The 22,009-nt window shown below is 52.2% G+C and overlaps 1 protein-coding gene across 4 annotated transcripts in view; it reads left to right on the top strand.

Moving 5' to 3' along the window:
* KMT2E (lysine methyltransferase 2E (inactive)) overlaps positions 1-22,009 on the top strand; it is a 2,077,373-nt gene that overhangs the window by 1,636,488 nt on the left and 418,876 nt on the right. For all 4 annotated transcript variants that reach the window (XM_085654164.1, XM_085654162.1, XM_085654163.1 and 1 more), the window contains one exon: positions 9,102-9,352. In XM_085654164.1, coding sequence (XP_085510290.1) covers positions 9,102-9,352 — 251 coding nt within the window. The remainder of the gene's footprint in view (positions 1-9,101; positions 9,353-22,009) is intronic.

Here is a 22,009-nt window from a genome sequence, read left to right as displayed (position 1 = left end):
GCGCTAAGAAAGGTCAGACCGTGCACAAATGTACCATCTCTCGATGGGTTGTCCTATGCATCAAAATCTGCTATTATTTGGCAAAAAAGGAACCTCCAGTAGGACTGCGGGCCCATTCTACTAGGCCGACGGCAGCCACTACTGCTTTGGGACGTGGAGTCCTGCTGATTGACATCTGCCAGGCTGCTACGTGGGCATCCTTGCACACGTTCACCTAACATTATTGCCTGGATAGCCAAGTCCGGAGAGATGGCTGTTTTGGCCAATCTGTTCTCCGGGACTTTCTGGTGTGAACTTGGTTCGCAGATCCACCTCCGGGGTTGTCATTGCTGGTGTTTCTATTCTAAAGTAAAGAATCTATAACTAATTGTCTCTTTCAGATGAACAAGTTACATACTTTCAGTAACGATATATCTGTAAGAGATATATATTAGTTATAGATTCCTTACCTCCCCACCCATCCTCCCCGTTCTGCGAACTGACTTCTAGTGTAAGGGACTCCCTTTCAGGGCCCTAGTTTTGTACACCAGTGGTCAGTGTCTTGCATGGCTCTGCGTTTCTGGCGTGGATAATCGTGTCTGAACTGATGTCAGTGCGCAGGTGCGGCGTCTAAGTAGACACCGCGACGTCATCCCGGCGACCACGACACCGACGACGGACACGGAGTCGACAAACACCACCTACCGACGCGCAGGGGTACTGCTGCAGAAAAAATTATCCGGATCCAGTCTGACGCCTGGGGGTAATTCTAAGGTAAGGAATCTATAACTAATATACGTCCCTTACAGATATATCGTTACCGAAGGTAAGTAACTTGTGTGTGTGTGTGTGTATATATATATATATATATCTGAAAGAAACACGTTAGTTAGATTCCTTACCTTAGAATATCCCCAGGTGTCAGGCTGGATCCGGAAAGATTTTTCGTCAGCAATACCCTAGCGCGTCGCTAGGCATCGTCTGCGGCTCCGCGTCCGTCGTCGGCGTCGTGATCGCCGGGAAGCCCTCGCGCGCTGACGTCAGTTCTTCTTTTTTCCGCACCAGTAAGCACAGATCCGGGAAGAGCATACCCTTTAGTCACTTTTTGAACTTTTGTGGTTGATCTTTCGAGTCGACCTCGACTCCTGGTGCCGGTAGGGATGCCCGGTTTCAAGCCGTCACCGACTAATGTCGGTTACGGATCACCACTGTCTTTGTCTCTACTGCCTTGGGGCCGACCATGATGCCGAGTCGTGCCCCGACTGCCGGGCCTTGACCTCGAAGGCTAGGCGGGAGCGGTCCCACAATCTCCTCGAGGTTCGGCAGTCGGCTCTGCGCCGCTCGTGGTCCCGGTCGAGGAGGAGGTTGAGGGACCGGCCGCGGAGCCGCAGCCATCACCTCTCATCCGGTTCGAAGTCCTCGCATTCAGGTAAGTCGAGGCACAGTAAAAAGAAGTTGAAGAAGCGCCATCGCTATTCTGACTCCCCTCGCCGGTCGCGCGACTCGGCTGAGGGTTCGGGTGGCACCACCCGTGCGGCTCCGTCGGAGCTGCAGGAGTCACATCCGGCCCCATACCCTCCGGTCCCTGGGCCTAATGCGACTCCGGGCGAGATTCGGGACTTCCTCGTGGCCATTAGGAGTCTTGCTCCGCCGTCGGGGCCTGCCGGCGCGCCTTCGGGCCCCGCAGATCCGACTGGGAGGCCTAGCGAGCCGGCGGCTCCGGCCCCGGCGCCGTTGTCGACTTCGGTCCCGACGCCGCAGGCCCCCGTGGGATCAACGCCTGGAACCCGGTCGACGCCGGTAGACCTTACGACCCCTCCGCCGGCGCTGAACGCTATGGTGCCGCCCCCGGCGCCTTCTTCGGACGACGTCGTCCCCAGTTTCAGCCCCGGTCCGGGTCTGGCGTTGTAGCGGCGCAGCCTGGCGCCGTCTCTGGCTCCGATGGATGAGCAATTCATCTACCACCCGGCTCTGACCTTTCAACCTGTCTACCAGGAGTCGGATGACAGGGACGACTGGGAGGGTCTGAGGATCCTCTGGCGCAGCAGTGCCAGTTTGATCAGGACTGGGCAGAAGAGCTGAGGGATGCCAATTGTCTCGACACCTCCCCTGACACTGGCTTCATCTCTCCTCCCTCCGTGGCTACGGAGGAGGGTGCAACCTATTCTGTGGTGCTGCGCAGGCCTGCCGAAGCCCTTCATCTGGAGCTCCCTGCAGTGGCCGTGAGGACTAACCTCCTCACTGAAGTGCTTCAACCGCCAGTAAGCTCTTCGAAGCCTCTTCTGCAGTTCAATGAAGCACTGACTGACGTTCTGAGGGGCACCTGGTCCAAGCCCTCCACAGTCACTCCTGTGGACCGAAACGTGGCCCGGCGCCACTGCCCTGCACCGAGCGACCCCAGCTTTCTGTCGGTGCACCCCACCCCTGAGAGCCTGGTTATCCAGGCCTCTACGTCCCAGACCGCCTTCCCGTCCGCTCCTCCGGATCGGGAATCCAAAAGGTTGGAACAGTTTGGGAAGAAGCTGTTTTCCTCCCTCAGTTTGGGGTTGCGGTCTATCAACACCGCGTACCTTTTGGACCGTTACACCCACTCCTTGTGGGATATGGTGGCGGACGTGCTGCCCCAGTTTCCGGAGGAGGCCCGGACACGGCTCGCCCAGGCTCTTGCTAAGTGGCGGGATGTGGGCTTGACACCACGGACTCGCTAGGTAGGGCGATTGCGACGACTGTGGCTGAGATCCCCGAATTTTTCCGGGGATGTCCAGAGCACCCTCATGGACATGTCCTTCGATGGCCGTCGCCTCTTTGGCGGATAGTGCGCTGGAGCGCTTTAAGGACTCCAGGGCTACGGCCAAGTCCTTGGGCTTCTCGGCCCCGCGCCCGCAAACTTCCGCTTTTTGCCCCTTTCTTGGCCAAGGAAGGGGCGCCCCCACACGTCCGTCTAGCCACAGGCCGCAGAACCAGCCTCAACGCGGTCGCGGACGTGGATTCCGCCGAGGTGGAGCAGAGGAACAGAGAGCCGGTCAGCCCACATCTGCCCCAGCAGCATCTGCCTCAAAGCCTTCCTAGTCCGACCTTTCAGGCCCATTCCACACCAGTGGGAGGCAGAGTTCGCCATCACCTGCTCCACTGGCGTACGATCACGTCGGACAGGTGGGTGCTGCAAATCGTCCGAAGGGGCTACTCCCTCCCCTCCAGCCATGCCACCGCAGTACCACCGCATGTCGGGGGATCACTTGCAACTTCTGCAGGAGGAAGTTACTGCCCTCTTGGCCAAGGAGGCCATTGAGCGCATTCCTGGCCCTAGAAGTAGGTTGGGTTGTTACTCCCACTACTTTCTGGTTCCCAAGAAGGGCAAAGTGGGCCTACGCCCTATCTTGGACCTCAGGAGCGTCAACGCCTTCCTCCGGAAGGCGAAGTTCAAGATGCTCCCCTTAGCTCACGTTCTGGCTGCCCTAGACCCTGGAGACTGGATGGTAGCGTTGGACTTGCAGGACACATATTCCACATCCCCGTCCTGCCGGCCCACCGGCGTTACCTGCGGTTTACGGTAGGCCATGAGCACTTTCAGTTTACCGTGCTCCCCTTTGGCCTCACCAGTGCCCCTCGGGTGTTCACAAAAGTGATGGCGGTGGTCGCAGCTCATCTGCGCAGATTAGGGATTCCAGTCTTCCCCTATCTCGACTACTGGTTGTTGAAGGCGGGCTCGCCCCAGGCAGTTGTCTCCCACCTCCAGACTTCGGCCGACCTCCTGCATTTGCTGGGGTTCTCCATCAACCTGCCGAAGTCGCATCTGAGTCCCTCCCAGAAGCTCCTTTTCATCGGAGCGGTTCTGGACTCGGCGCAGTTTCGGGTGTATCCTCCGGAACAGCGGGTTCGGGATATTCAGGCTCTGATTCCGATCTTTCAGCCTTTATCTTGAGTTTCGGTCAGGTTGGTGCTGCGGCTGCTGGGTCTGATGGCCTCCTGCATCCTGCTGGTACTTCGCGCCAGGTGGTGGATGTGGGCTCTGCAGTGGGACCTGAAGTTCCAGTGGGCTCAACATCGGGGCAACCTGTCCGACCACGTCCTGATCTCGGAGGGCACTGCAAGACAGTTGCAGTGGTGGCTCACGGACCGCCATTGGGTCAGTGGCAGATCCATCTCCCTACCCCAACCGGAGCACATGGTGGTGACGGATGTGTCCCTCCTGGGATGGGGTGGGGGCACATGGGAGAGGCGGAGATCAGAGGCCTCTGGTCTCCGGCGGAGTCCTGGCTCCATATCAACCTGTTGGAGCTGCGGGCGATCCGGCTTGCACTGAAGGCATTCCTTCCCTCTGTACGGGGAAGTGTAGTGCAGGTGTTCACGGACAACACCACCGCCATGTGGTATTGCAACAAACAGGGCGGGGTGGGGTCATGGACCCTTTGTCAGGAGGCTCTGCGCCTCTGGACATGGCTGGAACATCAGGGCATCACCCTGGTGGTTCAACACCTGGCGGGCTCTTTGAACGCCAGAGCGGACGAACTCAGCCGCCGGTGCATGATGGATCACGAATGGCGTCTGAACTCGGACGTGGCGCAAGGCCTCTTTCAACAGTGGGGAGAGCCTTGGTTAGATCTATTCGCCACCGAAGAGAACGCGCAATGTCATCAGTTCTGCACGTTGGAATTTCCAAGGCGGCACTCGCTCGGAGACGCTTTTCGTCGCGAGTGGAGTTGCGGTCTGTTGTACGTCTTTCCGCCTATACCACTTCTGCCCAGAGTGCTGAAGAAGAACAGGTGCGACCGGGCCCAAGTCATCCTTGTGGCTCCGGATTGGGCACGAAGATACTGGCATCCCGAGCTACTCAGTCTGTCAATCGATCCCCCGATTCAACTGCCTCTTCAGGAGGACCTTCTGTCGCAGCAGCAGGGGACGGTCCTCCACCCGAACCTGTCCAGCCTCCACCTCCGTGCTTGGAGATTGAGCGGCGACAGTTGATGCCATTTGACTTGCCTCCTGAAGTCTGTGATGTCATTCTGGCAGCCAGGCGTCCCTCCACTAAAACGGTATACGCCTGCAGGTGGAACAAATTTGTGGCATGGTGCACAGCAAAGGCTGTGGATCCCCGTTCCGCCCCTCTTTCTGAAGTTCTCCTCTTTCTTCTTTCCCTGGCCCAGCAGGGCTCTGCTCTGGGCACCCTCAAGGGCTATCTTTCAGCTGTTTCTGCCATCTTACGGCTTCTTGATCAGCCTTCTCTTTTCATGTCCCCTGTTGTTGCTAGATTCATAAAGGCATTACTCATATGTTTCCTCCTGTCTCTTTCGTAATGCCTCAGTGGGACTTGAACCTGGTGTTAACCTATCTGAAGTGCGCTCCTTTTGAGCCACTTCATAATTGTCCTCTTCGTCTTCTGACTCTTAAGACTGCTTTCCTGGTTGTCATCACCTCTGCCAGAAGGGTGAGTGAGCTCCAGGCTCTTTCTTCTAAACCTCTTTTCCTCTCTGTCCATCCGGACAAGGTTGTTCTCAGGACTCGTTCTTCCTTTCTCCCTAAGGTGGTAACTGCCTTTCACATCGGCCAGTCTGTTACGTTGCCCACCTTCTTTCCGCCTCTGCATCCCTCGAAAGAAGAAGAGAGGCTCCACCGTCTGGACCCAAAACGTGCGCTCTCCTTCTATCTGGACCGCACAAAACAGTTCCGGGTGGACGACCAACTCTTCGTTGGCTACGTGGGCGCTAAGAAGGGGCGGGCAGTGCACAAGCGGACCATCTCTCGGTGGGTCATTTTGTGCATTAAGGCCTGTTATTCCTTGGCTAAGAAAGAGCCTACTATGGGGCTGAGGGCCCATTCCACTCGGGCCACAGCGGCTACTACTGCCCTGGGACGGGGAGTCTCTCTGCAGGGCATTTGTCAGGCAGTAACGTGGGCCTCGCTGCACACGTTTGCTAAGCATTACTGCCTGGACAGCCAAATCCGGAGAGATGGCTTCTTTGGCCGTTCCGTTCTCCAGGACTTTCTGGTGTGATCTTGGTTCGCAGACCCACCACCGGGATTGGTATTGCTGAGGTATCTATTCTAAGGTAAGGAATCTAACTAACGTGTTTCTTTCAGATGAACAAGTTACTTACCTTCGGTAACGATATATCTGTAAGAAACATTAGTTAGTTATATTCCTTACCGCCCCACCCATCCTCCCCGTTCTGCAAGCTGATATCTAGGATTAAGGTCATCTCTTTCAGGACCCTAGATTCATGGCACCAGTGTCGGTTTCTTGCATGGCTCTGCGTTCCTGGCGCGGAAAGCTATGTACAAGAACTGACGTCAGCGCGCGAGGGCGGCGTCTAAGTACTCCCGACGACGTCATCCCGGCGATCACGACGACGGACACGGAGCCACAGACGACGCTTAGCGATGCGCAAGGGTATTGCTGACGAAAAATCTTTCCGGATCCAGCTTGACGCCTGGGGATATTCTAAGGTAAGGGATCTAACTAACTAATGTTTCTTACAGATATATCGTTACGGAAGGTAAGTAACTTGTTCATATATAATATACATGGTTTAATAAGGGTTGTGTCAAGTCTCTGTGTCGGAGTGAGGTGTGACTTCTGGGCGGTGATATAAAGCACAGGTTATGGAGGAGAGTTGCGGTGCAATGGAGATGTTCCATAACCAGTGTTAGTGACTGCATTCACCAACAAGGCATCCAAGTATCAAAATATGCGGGCTCCCAATCTCCACAGTGAAGCGGCAATGACTGCCAGCACCTTTGAAAAGACGCCTGGTGCTTTTGTCAGTTGTATGGAAGGGTCACACATTGTTGTGGTGGGACCAACCGAGGAACTCAATCGAGCCTACGGACAGTGAGCATCAGAACATGGATGATGGTGTACTGGAAGTCCAGGGGCACAAACCAATCTGCCAAATTCAAGGCTACCATTAACTGGCTCAAGGACTGCATCATAAATTTATCATTGTATACGAGCAAGTTAAAAATGTGGAGTCTCACAATGGGCCTCAGGCATCTGTCCTTGTAATGGAACAAGAAGTAACGAGAGTAGAATCCTGCAACACTCTCTACCAGAGGCACCACTTTTGTGTTTACTTTTCCCTATAATTCATGATCTTCCACTTCCAGGATCAAGGCAAGAGCTGGTGAGCGTGCTTCGGATGTTGTGGTGGGTAGGACAGGAAAGGAAAGGAATGACGTAGCCTTGGCAAATCAGCTGGTGTGCCAAGAGGTTCATCATGATCACCTCCGAACTGAGTAACAAAATGTGAGACTCTATTCCAAACCCCCCGCACCACCACCCCAACCGGATAGTGATGTCATAGGGGGAGTCCAAGGGATTTGGAGGCAGCAAAGCCCACAGGGGGCAGTGAGGACTGGGCCTGCTGCTGATTAGGCCTCCTAGATCCACCCCTGCCTCAAAAGGAGGGTTACATCTACTGAGGTGTTGAAATAAGCTGAGACATTTGACATTGCCAGAACTGGACAGCCAGAGTAACCAGGAGCCGGAAGGGGTTTCTCCCACTCAGCCCTAATAGGGTCCAGGAGAGTCTACTTAAATAGGTGCAAGGGCTTAGCGGAAACTGTAAAGGGTAGAATTTTTGCAGCGTGACAGCCAATTCCAAGCCTTTCTTTGTCTTCCGGACAACTGTTGTGAAATATCTAGTTTGTTGGCATTTTGTAAGTCCAAATAAGTGCCAGCATCAATACCAGAAAGAGAGAGGAGATGATTAGCTTTTAAGTCATCTTTGTGTGTCTGTTGTCCTTATCTTCCATAGGCAAGGCATCTTTTTGCTTTTCCTCCAAGCACACCTTTGGGACTTGGGGAGGGATTCAGATAATCATTCCTAATTGAAATCTGCCTTGACTTTCTCCTTTGCCACATGGATGATATTTTCCCCTATTAACTCTGTGTCTTCTGGTGGAGCTGACTTTATTGATGGTGCCACCACTGACTTTGAGGGTGATGCTAAGAAGGCCCTGTGTGAAAGGAAGTCACTGCCTTAGTTGGTTTTGACTTCACCGTGGGCATCGAAGCAAAGGTGTGACATTGAGAGGTGTCTGAGTCAGACCTGCAGAGTCGCTAGTCGACAGGAATTTAATTGGCCTCCCTGGCCCTCTTTTTGGAGTAACCCAGAGGGGTTATGACAATTGTGGAAAGATTAATCGTTTCCATCCAGAAGGCCTGAGCCTGTGCAGTGGGCACACCAAGGGTTTGCCTGGTTTCGAGGAAGAGTCTGGCATCGGGTAACAGCATTGAAACAACAGTCCTAGGATTGGGACTTCTTCTTCAAGAAAGAAGAGGGCTTTTTTCTGTGGCATTGTTTGTGTATATTTATGAGAAGAGCTCCTAAGGCAACATTCCTTGGCAGGTAACTTACATTTCAGTAAGGGATGCCTCTTTTGGGTCTCACTGCATGTTTGAGCCAGAACAAAATCTTGGCCTCCTTGATGACCCTTGGGTGCATGGAGGTGCAAGAGTTTTAGTCCTCAGTGTTATGTCCTGACCCCAGACATCACATATAGACGATGTAAGGATCCAAAACGGACATCTTCTTGCTGCACAGTCTGAAAGGTTTTAACCTGAAGCCCTTATTGGAAACATTTAACCTAATCACTGTCAAACGCTGCAAATTTTGCGGGTTAAAATGGTCTCTGGATTGCATTGATGAAGTGCGGAGAAACAGGCAATAAGGTCAGTACTCTGGTGTGCACATGATATACTCCTTTGACATCATGTCTGGAAGTAGAGTTGTGGTTGGAGCTTCATGGCACCACATGGTCTTGCTGGAGGGTGATTGCAGGAGAAAAAGGTTTTTTCAGACTTGTCTGAAGTATGGAAGGAGTATTCATAAGGTGAGGAATCTGCAGGAAAAAGTACCCATCAGCACTTTAATCTTATGTGAGGATGGCTGTTGTGTTGCTGACACCAGGATTTCAGCGCATTTTTGCCATGTTTTGTGTTGGTCACGCTTCTGGCCAATTTTTTACTCATTTCAGCCTGTAACATTTTAGGGAGAAGAAACTGTATTAGGTAAGAAACTGTATTAGGTGATCCTGAAATCATTTCACATTTAAAAACCTTTAAAAACCTTTAAAATTAGAAATTATATTCTGACCGTTGTTTCTGTTTATTTCATTTGCAGATGTAACACCTTTAAAAAAACGGAGATTGTATCAGTTGTTCGATCCCGCATATTCTGAAACCTCAACACCGACAGCATCTCCATATGCTACTCCGACTCGTGCGGATAGCTCTGCCGCAGATATGGCATTGTTCGCTACTCCCCCCAGGATTAAAACTGAGGATGAAGGTTGTCGTAGCAGCTATAAACCAGTGTATTCACCTATCACCCCTGTGACTCCATGTGTACATAGCAACTCCATGCACTTTGAGGTATTTGTTGTGAGCATGTCCTGTTTGAAAAAGAACAATGTATAAATAAATGCTGCTTATTTAGAACTCACACTGTTTAATATTTTTATAATTTTTTTATTATGCTTTTAGTTACTCCTTGTTATGTTTGTTTCCTCTTGTGAAAGCATGAGATTTTCCAGTGTTGTCCTTGAATTATTGACATCAGGTCGTATATGTTAAATAGAGTAGTAGCTCAAATTCTGATAGAGACTTATAGCTGCAGATTCCTTACCTTTGAATAATCTTCAGGTGCCAAACTTGATCCGGAAACTTTTCTACGGCAGTACCCCTGCGCGTCAGTAGAGGGCCTTGAGCAACTCCATGTAGGAAGCTGGCTCTGTATATACTATACCAAAGTGAGGTCTAGTGTGCACAGAGTACAGCGGAACCCCAAAGGTAGGCAGAGGTAAAGTTAGAGAGAACCTTACTCTCTATTTGTGGTAGTGTGGTCGAGCAGTAAGGCAGTATCAGAGGACAGTGTTAAGCATTTGTTGTACACACTCAGTCAGCAAATGAATTCACACACTCAAAGACTGAACTTCAGACCAATTGTTTTTGTATAAAAAATATTCTCTTTGTTATTTTATTTTCTAGAACCAAGCAAGCTTAGCACCAGTAAGCAATAAATACTTTACAGTAGTATTGCAATGAGATTATTTTTGAATGATACTTGTATATGCACTTTGGGTTAATTCACAGTATGGATGCAGAGAAATGCAATACTTAGTAAATGCAGTACATAGAATTGAATAGGCTTTTTAGTAAAATAGCAGGAAAGTAACTTTTGACATTACTAGGCTTACACAGAGTAGGATACCTAGATACTACTCTGGGACATTTCCTGAAAACAGGTAAGTAGAATCGTTTTTGTTAGATTATGCTATTTTAAAGAATTTCTTTAGTTTCTCAAATTCCACACTTAAAAACTTTACACAGAAAAACAGTCCATGTTATCCTATGGAGGAAAATAGTGTTATCGGTTTTGATGTAAGTATTCGGTTGTGGGAGTTAAGGTTCTGGGGGTAGACTTAGGGTTCCCCCTGGGTCAAGGATGCCCTCTAGTTACACCCTCAGCGGCATTAGGACGGCCGGGTGCAGAGTGCTGAGGGCCAGTGTTATTCAGTGGAGGATAGGGGGCCTCCGGTTGGTGGCTGCTGACTAGCACACCACTTGGCTGTAGGAGCAAAGCTCCTGGACTTTAGCTCAGGGCAAATGGGGAAAATAGTACCAATGGCGCACCCTCAGCGGCACTAAGGCGGCCGGGTGCAGAGTGCTATTTCGACGTCGGGCACCCTGTTGTTTTCAATGGAGAACCTCCGGTTTGGAAAGACACTGCAGGCTTGGGGACGAAGGTCTTTTGGATGTGACCACCACTTCGATAGGTAAGTTGGGAAGTTAGGGGTTGGTTAGGCACCGTCGGGTTTGGGCACACAAGGCCGTGGGGAGTCGGGTGCAGTGGTGCCTTTTGGGGTCTGATCTTCTTACCAGCTCCTGGTTGCGATTAGGGGGGCCTTCTGGATTTAGGCTGCTGGCGTCAGCTGGAGGCTCGAGGCAGATCAGGGGTTGCCGGATCTCGGGTCAGGATCGCGGGGCTGACCACCTCATGGTGTTTGCCCACTTGAGCTCTGGCCGTGGACTGCGGGTGCAGAGTGGGGCGGATTTGCGGTGTCCGGCCGTAGCCAGAGGTTGCAGGAGAACAAATCTGATGTTCATGGGAGACAAAGTCTTTGTAGTTGAAGGCAGGCAGTTCCTCCTGGGTTTTCGAGGTGTAGTGAAAGAGCCATTTTTGTAGTCTGGCACTCTATGATGACCTCCAAACACCACCATTTTAATTGATTTTAGTGTGTTATTTTACCCTAGCCTTAATGTAGGATGGTCCTGCATATGTCTGCTTCTCTTCTGTTCTATAATCTTGCTGTCTTTCAATGGGAGCTGTTACGGAGTGGAACAGTCTTGCCAAGAGCAGAGCGTGTGGGATGTGCATTTGAAGGTGTGCAGTTGTGCAGGAATGTGTATTGGATTGTGCATTGGTGAGAATTAGGAGTTCTTACTATTGGCTTTGACATGGTTTAATGTCATTCTGTTTTCTGACTTTACCTTGCTTTGTGGCAGTGCTTAGCTTTGACATGCTTTCATGTCATCTTGCTTTTAAATTTCATCTTGATTTGGGCTTTTCTGTGTGCATGGCCTAACTAACTGCATTTTCATGTCTGAAGCTATTTTCTGTGCTTGCACGTAGCTGCAAAGTGGCATGGGCATGTTCTGCTCTTCCTCCTGTTTTTCGCACTTTACTGACTAGAGAAAACAGGTTCTTATCAGAGGAATGTACATGGTCCGTCTCTAAGCCATAGCAAAGGCCTGATCAACCGATGCCGTGGCTTTGGAGAAGACTGGTACGGGCTCTCATGAGAACGAGGGGGCGAGGCTTGCTAGAAGCTTCGTTATGTTCGGATTTGTATTAAGAAGGGGAGCCTCCACTGGTCTGGCGGGAGTTTGGATTCCGAGCGAGGGCAGACGTGTCTATCTCGGATTGAACCCTGATTGCTGAGCTCTGATCCTCTGATCCTCGGCTGTGTGAAGACTTCCCCCGGCCAGAAGTGGGCAGTGTATGCATCAGGTGATGTATTGAGTTTTGTGGTTATTGCCATTGTGATGTGAGCCAGTGGCTGTGATCGTTTGAGGTGTTTTCTTTGTGGTGTAGGAGGTGCACATCCAGAGTGATCCTCTATTCATATATATCTTTCTGATCTCTTGCAGGACGTCCAGTCTATCTTACCTTATATCAGCTATTGCTCGTTTATTAATCAGTATTATAGTTTGCTCAGTTATTTATTCATGCCTTTAGATTATAAGTTTGCTACATATATTTGAATCTTATGCATTTGGTATCTGAGACAGCCTTTGTTTAGAGAGTATTATGTAGTAAACCCCAAGCCATATTCTAAAAGTGATAGTCTTTGCATTTTGTTAAATAAAACCCATTTTCAAAAGGTGCTGTTTGTTTCGTGTTGAAGTCTTGCTGTGCCAGGGGTGGTAAGACATGCTCAAAAGTGTATATTATTCAAAGGTGCAGTGGTAGATTTGCCTCCCAGGTGGGAGTGCAGGGATTGGGTGTGGCCTATTGGTGAGAAGCCACATTCAAAACACGAGGTTGCTGGCTACAGGACACACCGGGATTTCGCAGGAGCAGTTTCGAGGGGGAGACAGGCCGGTAGGGCTGGGGCCAAGTCAGTGGGCGTCTTCCTCTTGTTAGCTGCGGCAGGGCTGTTCGGTCTTCTTCTTCTTCTTGCAGGTTCTTGTCTGAGGAAGCAAGGTTCAGGGGTGCCCCTAAATACTAGATTTGGTGCGTTACAGGTAGGTAAAAGGCAGGGACCAATGAGTCCCTTCTCTGAGGTGGGTACACCCCCTATTATTCCACCCTCCAGTGGGAGGGGGGCATGAGCCTATCCCTGGTTGGCTGAGTCCCCCCCCATCTTCAAGATGGCGCGGATTGAGAGTTGTGCTTCACCTCGCCTCCCCCATCTGAGGGGTGGAGTTGGCAGAGGTGGGCACACCTCTCTTCCTCACTTGTTTTTCCCACCGGTTCTCCCACCCATAGTGGGGGTCAGAACCAGTGGGGACCAGTTGCTGAGAGCAGCAAGTGGCCTGGGGAAGCTCACAAAGGCGGCGAGCCTTTGAAAGCTTCCCCTTCGTGAAACCTGCCCATCCTGGGGGAGGAGGCTTGGCACCTGGTCCCAGGATGGGCATTGTTTCAGGCCCCAGAGAGCAGCTGGCTCTCGACCAAGGGGTCCAGAAACATGTCTGGTGGGGGCAGCTGAAAGCAGCACTCAGCCTGGACACTAGTGGTAGGTTAGTTTTCAGAGGGCATCTCTAAGATGCCCTCTGTGTGCATTTTTCATTAAATCCCACACCGGCATCAGTGTGGGTTCAATGTGCTTAGAAGTTTTCAGTGTAGCCATTATGGTGCTGTGGAGTTCGTAATAACAAACTCCCAGCACCAAATACTCTTAATGGCAGCACTGCACTTACAATGTCTAAGAATGGACTTAGACACTGTAGGGGTACAGGGCTCATGCACCTGTACCCTCACCACTGTTATAGTGCACCCAGCTAGAAGGGTGACTGACCTATGCCAGGGCAGTGGGTTGTAGGCATGGCACACAGCAATGTGTGCCATGTCGACTCCACTTTGTTCTGCACCAAGACACGCAGCCTACAAAGGCAGTGTGTGAGTGTCAGGGTACAGGACCTCTAAGGGTGGCACAATAAGTGCTGCAGCCCTTAGAGGCCTTCTCTGGTCACAGTGCCCTGGGTACCTTACCAGGGACCCACATGTGGCCAGAGATGCCAATTAGGTTTAGGCTTCAATGCAGTTTTAGGGAAAGAACATAGGCCCTGGGCACCTGATTAGTAGGAGCCCCGGGCACACTCAAAGTACTTCAGCAATTCAGCAAAACGTGGGGACAACCATGCAGAAACAGGGCACTTTCTCACACTCGGTAATGGCGTTGTCCACCAGATTTGATGTCAATAGAGTCCATTTAAGAGCTTCCCTTACGCACTGATGACCGTTTCTTCCTTTCCGCGCGGATCCTGTGAGCGGTACCTATGGCCATTTTTTGCCTACCTCGTCATTGTCGACAAACCAGTGTGCTTTGTTCTGTATATCTTCAGGGACCTGTGAGCTGTGATGTGGGCTCTGCAGCCTCATCCTATTTGCATTTGGTTCCAGGGCACACACCCTGACTCCAAATGGTGCAGCTCATGTCTTCAGCTTCAGTTGTCGGCATTGCAGGAGCGCCACATGATACTGTTAGTGACGTGGTGGTCGACGGCCTCTCGTCGGTCACAGTCTCACAGAGTCTCCTTTTTCCTCTGAGGACCGCTCGAGGGCCTGCTCCCCAAGTCCTTTGTCCTCGCCTGAAAAGTCACGCCATAGGTGGTTGACTCAACAGCCTTCCTCGACTTTACTGCGTATTAGCGATGTCCCAGGCACGATCCCTATTCCTTCGATGTCAGAGCGAGAATCTGTCCCTGGCCTTCCGGTGTTTCCTGGTGCCATGTGGTTTGGACTCAGTCCCCTCCGCTTTCTTGTTTTTCCCATCTGGATTCCACGTTCTGGTTCCATCGGTCTGGACCACAAGACTCTGTAGCTGCTGATCTTCCACGAACCTCCATTGGCATCTACGGGTGGTTCCAACACCACTTCATCCCAATGCACTTGGGCTCATAGGTGTAGGTATCCTGGTTCCTGGGGTATTCACGGGTGGGGTGGCCCTCCAACCTCCCTTGATCCAAGAGGTTCCTTCGGGTCGTTTAGGAAGGGTCCTAAAACTGTAAAAATCTAACCGCCACTTACCCTGTGTTATCCTATTGACATTTGACACGGCGTAACCACTCTGCATTCGGGCGCCTTGTGGTCCCTGGCTACTCACCTTGGGTGGGTCCATGCTTCCCCTGGGGTCCTCCATCCATGGATATTAGTCTCATTTTGGTACTTACCTCACATTCCACTATTGTAGCATATGGTTTGGCCCCGCTGGTTGGGCCCTACGTGTTATCTTATCCTACTTGCCTAGTTCTGAAGTATTTCTTGTGTGTTGTTGATATCTCGGGTAGGTGATATACCAAGTTAGTGTGTGGTGTGTGCTACTAAATACAAAGTATTTTTATACTCATCTGGTGTGGTTATTTTTTGTGTGGAAAGCTTATTGACGGACTATAGTGGTAAATGCTCCTGCTTTCCACCCTCCTGAATAAGCCTTAGCTGCTCTCCACAGCTACCCCTTGGGAGCTCTGGTTTTCAGGGACCTAAACACAATCACTACGGGTTGCCTGGACTCAGTGCATAGTGCCTCACCATAGGTGGACACTATATACGTGGCCAGCCTCCTACAGTGCCTACCCCTGCAGTATTTTCTTTTCTTGCATTTTTGCCCTGTCGATCACAGGTTGTGATCCTTGGTTGTTCTGGGATGCATCTTATTTCCTGGTCCTGTTGGTCTCTAGACCGGTGTCTGCATGGTATTCTCTTGCTTTCTACCCCAGTTCTGATTGGGGTGTTTTAATGGAATTGTGTGGCTGCACTGTTGCCTTGTTTCTTGTCCTGCAAGGTCCTTCATCTGTATGCCTTACAGGTATTCCTCCATATGTTTCGGACACTATAGTACCCCTTATAGGGGGCTCCACATGCTGTGCTTTGGCGCACTGGAAGTTGGCGGGTGTTCTCTCTCCCCCCTCCCCCTTTAGTTGAGTGTTCTTCCACACTAGCCGGGGATTTCTTTCCTTTTACTCTATATGGTTCCCTTATTTTCTAGCAAACGCAAGGGAAGGGGCATGGTGCTTGGCCTAGGGTGCACTCTCTGGTCCTAACCTGGGTGGTGACCCTTCTCTCTCCCTTCAGGCATTAACACTTGAAGTGCTACTCTCGCTATACTTAGGCAATACTGGCTTCTGCTCTCTTCCCTTTTTCTCTTAGACTCCTTGCGGACATACCTTGTCCGTATCTTGACATGAGTGGCCTACTCGGCCAACTCTTTCTCTTCTATGCCTCTGCGTGGCCAGTTTTGATCTGCTTCTGCCTTGCACACCGCTGCTGTTGTTTTTCACTTTCAGTTTGGAGACGTTCCCATGACTCCTCCAATAACAACCCTGACGTTTTGTAACTGGCCTGTCTTTTCTTCAGACGTGCCTTGTGCCCCTTTTTGGGGATTTATGGCTATTTTTCATCTTCCGTTTCTACTTGGACATGGGTTCCTTGACCACCCTTTCTGGGTTGATTCATGCGGAGGTGGTGTTTCCTTGCGATTCTTTCCGGGAAGTTTCCTTCACATCTCGCAAGCACGGATCAGTTCCGCCCCTTGAGGGATTGTTTCTCTTGTACTGATGAGCATGCCAAACACTATTTAGGGTGACATTGAGATCCTCACTCACATTGTTACCTAGATCTGATTAAGACTACTAGCCACAGATTCCTGCACGTAGAATTATCCCCAGGCGTGAGACTGGATCCGGAAAACTTTCTTGCCCAGCATCCCTGCGCGCCGGGGGGGACAGCATCACGCGACTCCGCCCAGGCGTCGTACGTGACATCAGCGAGGTCACATAAGTCCCACCCCGGCGCGCCTACGTCAGTTTTTTCCTTTTCCGCGTGCAACGAGGATCTGGTTTGTGCTCTGGGCCTGTTTAGGCCTTTCCCTTACGCTATTGCTGCATGTGTGGGAACAGTGTGCGAATGACTTTGGCTTTAAAACTTGCTCGACGTGTGGCTGCCTCATGTCGGCGACGGATCCTCACCCCATCTGTATGTGGTGTTTGGGGAGCACCACGACTCCACTGATTGTGAGGCATGCCAGCATATGAAGCCGAAGTCCCGGCGGGAGCACCGAATGAAACTTCTTTCGGCTCGTGTGTCCAGGTCGGCGTCGGCACCTCGCCTGGCCCCTGCGGAGGGATCTCGGACCCGCGGCTTCCCTCGCCAACTTCGATCTTCTCCCAGGTCGCAAGAGCGCCGCTCACCTATTGGTAAGTGTCGCAGTTTGTTCCCGAGGGTCGGGTTCCGGCCTATCGGGGGCGTGGGCTCTCCGCGGGTGGTGCGGCCCCGCATGCCGTTCCCTTATCCGCCGTTTCCCGGCGTGGGGGTGACTAGAGCCCAGATGGAGACATGTGCGGTGGCTTTGCAGGCCTCGCTGGCTTCTCCTCCTCCTGGGACGTCAGCGGATCCCTTGCAGTGTGCTGGGCCCTCCGCGTCACCACCGGCGTATCCGGCCCTGACGCCGACTGGTTCAGATCCAGGCTCGGAGGATGTGGTGCCGTTGGGGTGCGGCCCTTCGGGGGTCCCGCCTTCGGACCACGGTGCCTCTGCTTCGCCGCAAACTCCCGCGGGAGTCCCTGTGGTGTTGCGGGAGGTCGCCGGGGCTCGGGTCACACCCCTGAGCCCCTCTCGGTCCTCGGGAAAGGCGGCGGTGGGAGTTAAGGTTGTCCGAAGCCAAGGTGACAGCGCAGGCGGCCGCTGGCCCTGGCGGCGCCACAGGGGTCGGCAGAGGGCCCATCTCATCCTGTCATGAGTCTCGGCTGGCGGGGGACTCCTCGTCCCTCCCTGGGCCCTTCTCGTCCCTCCACGCAGGCGGCTGCCTCATCAGAGGTCAGGTCGGCGCCGTCCCTTCGCCACCCCGGCTCCGGCCCAGCTCGGGTCTCCTGCGCCATGTGCTGGGTCGGAGGTCGCACCGGCGTCTCCTCCGGCGCCGGTCGATGACGGTGTCCTGCCTCAGGTTGCGGACTCTACGGCGCCGGTCCAACGTCGGGTCGTTGACTCGACTTCGGACGCCTCCTCTTCTCCAGAGGTTCGGCGATTGCTGGTGTCATCCTCGCCGGAGACGGGCCGCCGTGCCGTGGATTTTTCCCCGACGTTGTCTAAAGGCGGCTCCTCGCCGTCTCCACGACCGCGGTCTTCGCTGGAGGAGCCGCAGGTCCCCCACTCCTCGGTCCCTCTTCCTTGCTTCCAGCCTTGGCCCTTCCTTCCTCCGGTTGGCTTGGGGGATGACTGCCTTAGCTTGCAGCCGTCGCCTAACGAGGAGCTGCTTTCCCCTCCACGGGGCCCTACGGAGGCAAGTGCGGCTTTTCCACGGCTGTGGGAATTTTGCGTATGGGTGATCCAGCTACCCATTTCCCCGCAGATCATCTTCTGGAGGTTCTCCGTCAGGGCTCTGGTGGAAGGGAACTGTTGCTTCCCTTCGAGGGTTCACTCCACTCTTCTCTCTTGGGGACGTCCCGCCACTGGGGACCCGGTGCCCTAGCACCTTCTGCACTGCCACCATCCGACACCGCGTGATCCGGTGTGCCTTTCTCTTCACCCTTCGACCAGAGGCCCCCTTTTGCAGTCTGCCTTTCCTGCTTTGCCGCTGCTGTTGTCTCCCCCGTCACGGGAGGCCCGCTGGCTGAACTCCTGGGGGCGCAAAATGTTTGCCTCAACCAGTGCGGCTCTGCGGGCCCTTAACACACTGTGTGTTTTGGCTAGGGCTACTTCTTGCTTGTGGGACTCAGCGGAGTCCCTTATGTCTGCCGCTTCTCAGGAGGGTGCCTGTGTGGATTTGAGACACCATGTCTTGGATGGTCGGGAGCTGGCGGCGTTTATCCTTCGCTCCGCTCTGGACATCTCGGAGGTGCTGGGTCGTGCCATGGCTTCTTCGGTTGCCCTTCGTCGCCATGCCTGGCTTCGGGACAGTGTGTTCCCAGAGAATGTTCGAGAACAGCTGGTGGACCTACCCTTCGATGGTGCTCTTTTGTTCCATGCCCCTGCGGACTGAGCCATCCAGAGGTTCTTGGCGGGGCTTCGTCCTCCTCCTCCTTCCCCTCCTCCTCAGTGACCTGCGTGTTGATCTGGTTCTTTGAGCTGTTCTTCCGTTGGGGCGGGGTCGCCCCGGTTGTCTGTTATGTGTGCTTCATGGCCACTCGAGTTCTCCTTGCTGAGGCTGTGGTTCTGTTGGCTGCTGGCCAGCCCTTTTTGACTGTGTGTTTTCCCTTGGGTTTTTTACCCTATGCTGGGCCTGAGATTGGGCCTTCTGTGTTTCCCCTCTGGCTGCTTGATAGGCTTCCTGCGGGGTTTTTTGCCGCAGGTCTTGTTTGTTGTCCTCTGCTGCGGAAGTTTCTTCCTAAGAGGTTCCCATGTCTTGGGATATGACATCCGCTATGTGGGGCAGGGTTGGTTGTTATATAGCCCCGGTATGTGCTGGGGAGTTGTGGTCGCCTGTGGGCTTCCACTCTTCGTGGCATTAGGGTGTTGCGGATGCAACCTTCTTCTTCGCCCTTTTTGCTTTGCCAGTGCCGCCCTCTTGTTCTTTCTGTACCGTTGTGCCTTCTTGGGGCTTTAGTGGGACTATCATCATGCCTTCTCCGCTGCTTTTAGTGGGCCTTGCACTGGATTCTACCTCTTCTCCCTGTGCGGGGGTGGTCCCTAACTTCTGGATTTGTGAGCACAGTTAGTCCCTGCGGGGCGTTGGACGATTCTTCCTGGGTGACCTTGAGTCCCCCTTTTCGGCTTCCACCTGCTTCTTGCTGCCGGCGCCGTCCTATCTGGGATTGCCTTTGCTCTGCCTCTTCTCCTTGGAGTCTCTAGTTTGCTCTTCTCCTTCGGTGCTCCTTTCCTTGCCTTGGCCTTGGACGGAGGTTTTGTTGCCTCACATGGGCGTGGGGTGTTTGGCATTTTCGCGCCTTGCCTTGTTTCCTCTGCTGAGTGAGGACAGGTTATCTTCTTCTCTTCTTTTCCCTTTGCCTGGGGGACGGGGTTCCTCATCCTGTTTTCGGACTCGGGCCCCAGGCGGGCCTCTGTTGTGCCCCGGTGGGTGGGGTCCTCTCGCAGACCCTCCTTCCCCTTGGGTATGGCTAGGGTATCTATTCTACGTGAAGGAATATGTGGCCAGTAGTCTCTATCAGATGTACGAGTTACTTACCTTCAGTAACGATGTATCTGGTAGAGACAATTCTAGCCGCAGATTCCTTCACGGCCCGCCCTTCCTCCCCGTTCTGCGAGGGCATGTGATTTGGTCTTTTGCACTCGCTTCCCTGTGGGTGGCGGTGTCTTCTAAGAGTACATTCTTTCCCTCTTTCTATCAGGCTGTCCTTTTTCCTCCCCGTTGTCACATGGAAGGTTAGGTTGTTGGTCATTCTGGGTCTTGGTGATCTTTGAGGTTGGGGGCTTTTGGCTGTGCCTCTGCCCTTGTTCCTGATGGGGGATGTCACACTCTGTGATGGGGATGTCTTGGAGTTTTGTCGTTCCCTGTTTTTCCCCGACTGGTTCCCCTTCCTTGTATTTGGTTGGGGTTGTAGTCCTGTTGCATGTTATCGTGACATTTTTACATATGTCCCTTGTCTTCGGGGGGGGGGGGGGGCTGTCTCTGTACTCGCAGGGTTGCTGCTCTGTCCTTTATTCTTTCCCCGCCTTTGGGTACTGCAGTGCCGGGCACTGCTCTTTATGGTGTTGTTCCTCGCCATTCCTTTTCGGCTCTTTCGCACACTGTTCCTATACTCTCACAGTTTTGTCTGCTGGCTCCGCGTTGTGGCGTGGAAAAGTTCTCCGAAGAAAACTGACGTAGGTGCGCCGGTGTGGGACTTATGTGACCTCGCTGACGTCACGTACGCGGACGACGCCTGGGCGGAGTCGCGTGATGCTGTCCCCCCGGCACGCAGGGATGCTGGGCAAGAAAGTTTTCCGGATCCAGTCTCACACCTGGGTATAATTCTACGTGAAGGAATCTGCAGCTAGAATCGTCTCTACCAGATACATCGTTACCGAAGGTAAGTAACTCGTACATTAGTGGCCTGGCACAGGTTGTTCTGTACAAACGAGAACTTCTTTTACTTTGGCCCCCACGCTTGTTAGACTGTGGGCACTGTCTCACCATGCTGGTTCTTTGATTGGACCTTCACTTGTGGCGTTGGTCTTCACATACTGTGTTCTCAGTTTTTTATCCGCTGCTTAGTCGAGTCTCATCTTTGTCGGCTATTCTCCCTCTTATGATGGAGACTAGCTATCTGATTCGGCCTCCCCTGTGGTGGCATCATTCAACTAACTTCTTTTTGTAGTCCTCTGTAGTAGTCTTATTTCTCTATCCTAGGGGGTTGTTTCTTTCCTGGTGTTTTCTTTTCAGTTATATCTCGACTGCCTGATCGTAACAGTTAATTTAGTAGTGTTCTCTTCTGTCTGCTCACTTCGTCATCTGGGGTGTCTCTCTACCCTCCCCTTTCCGTTTTCTACAGTGCCATGTTGCTGGTTGCCAGCTTGCCTTCGTCCCATCGTCAGCCATGAGTGATGGTGTGGCCGTTTATATGTACTCTTCTTAGGCACATTTTATTATATTTGTATATATTCATGCTTTTATATATATTATACATAGATATATTCATCCCTGTCTATATATTTTTTTATACCATCTTTTATTATGCATCTCTATAGTACATCATGTTCTCTTGCCTCTCTTCTCTGGCGGAGTGTGTTTTACTGGCGTTCTTGCTCTTTTTCTTTTGCCCTAAAGGGACCTCCGCATGCTGATTGCTTTGCACTCGCCTCTGCCCTCCCCCAGAGGATTCTGAGGTGCTTAGTCCCAGAGAGATTCCTTTCCTCTCGAGGTGTTTTCTCTGCCATGCGTGGTCTATGGCCATGATTGTTGTTATTGTCCACAATGCTTTCTTAAACTATTGGTCGGTGCTCTCTGCATTGCTTCAGTGGTTCGAAGCTTTTGCTTTTGCTCCGTAGTTTTAGCTATTGTCTTTGGCCTTTAGCCTCGTCTCTTGGGCCGGTTCACATTACGAGGGGGCATTGTAGTAATATGTTATGTGGAGTTCTCTTTCCTACTCGTCCTCGGTCACTGTACCTTTCCCATGTTCTTGCACAATTGCAGAATCCATTCTTTGTGGTGTGTTTCTGGTGGATGTCTTCTTCCTCACCTCCCTTTCTTGCAGCCTATCTCTCTATCTTTTTCTAATACAGACCAGATAGCCTAGCAGGGATCGTTTTTGGAATCGGTTCGCAGACCCTCCTCCGGGATGTTATTGCTTGGGTATCTCATTCAAAGGTAAGGAATCTACGGCTAGACGTCTCTATCAAATGAATAAGTTACTTACCTTCAGTAATGTCTTATC

The sequence above is a fragment of the Triturus cristatus genome, chromosome 4_1, assembly GCF_964204655.1.
Source record: "Triturus cristatus chromosome 4_1, aTriCri1.1, whole genome shotgun sequence".
Classification (NCBI taxonomy): domain Eukaryota; kingdom Metazoa; phylum Chordata; class Amphibia; order Caudata; family Salamandridae; genus Triturus; species Triturus cristatus.
The sequence above is the reverse complement of the archived record's forward strand: the minus strand, read 5'-3'. Positions and strand labels throughout refer to the sequence as shown.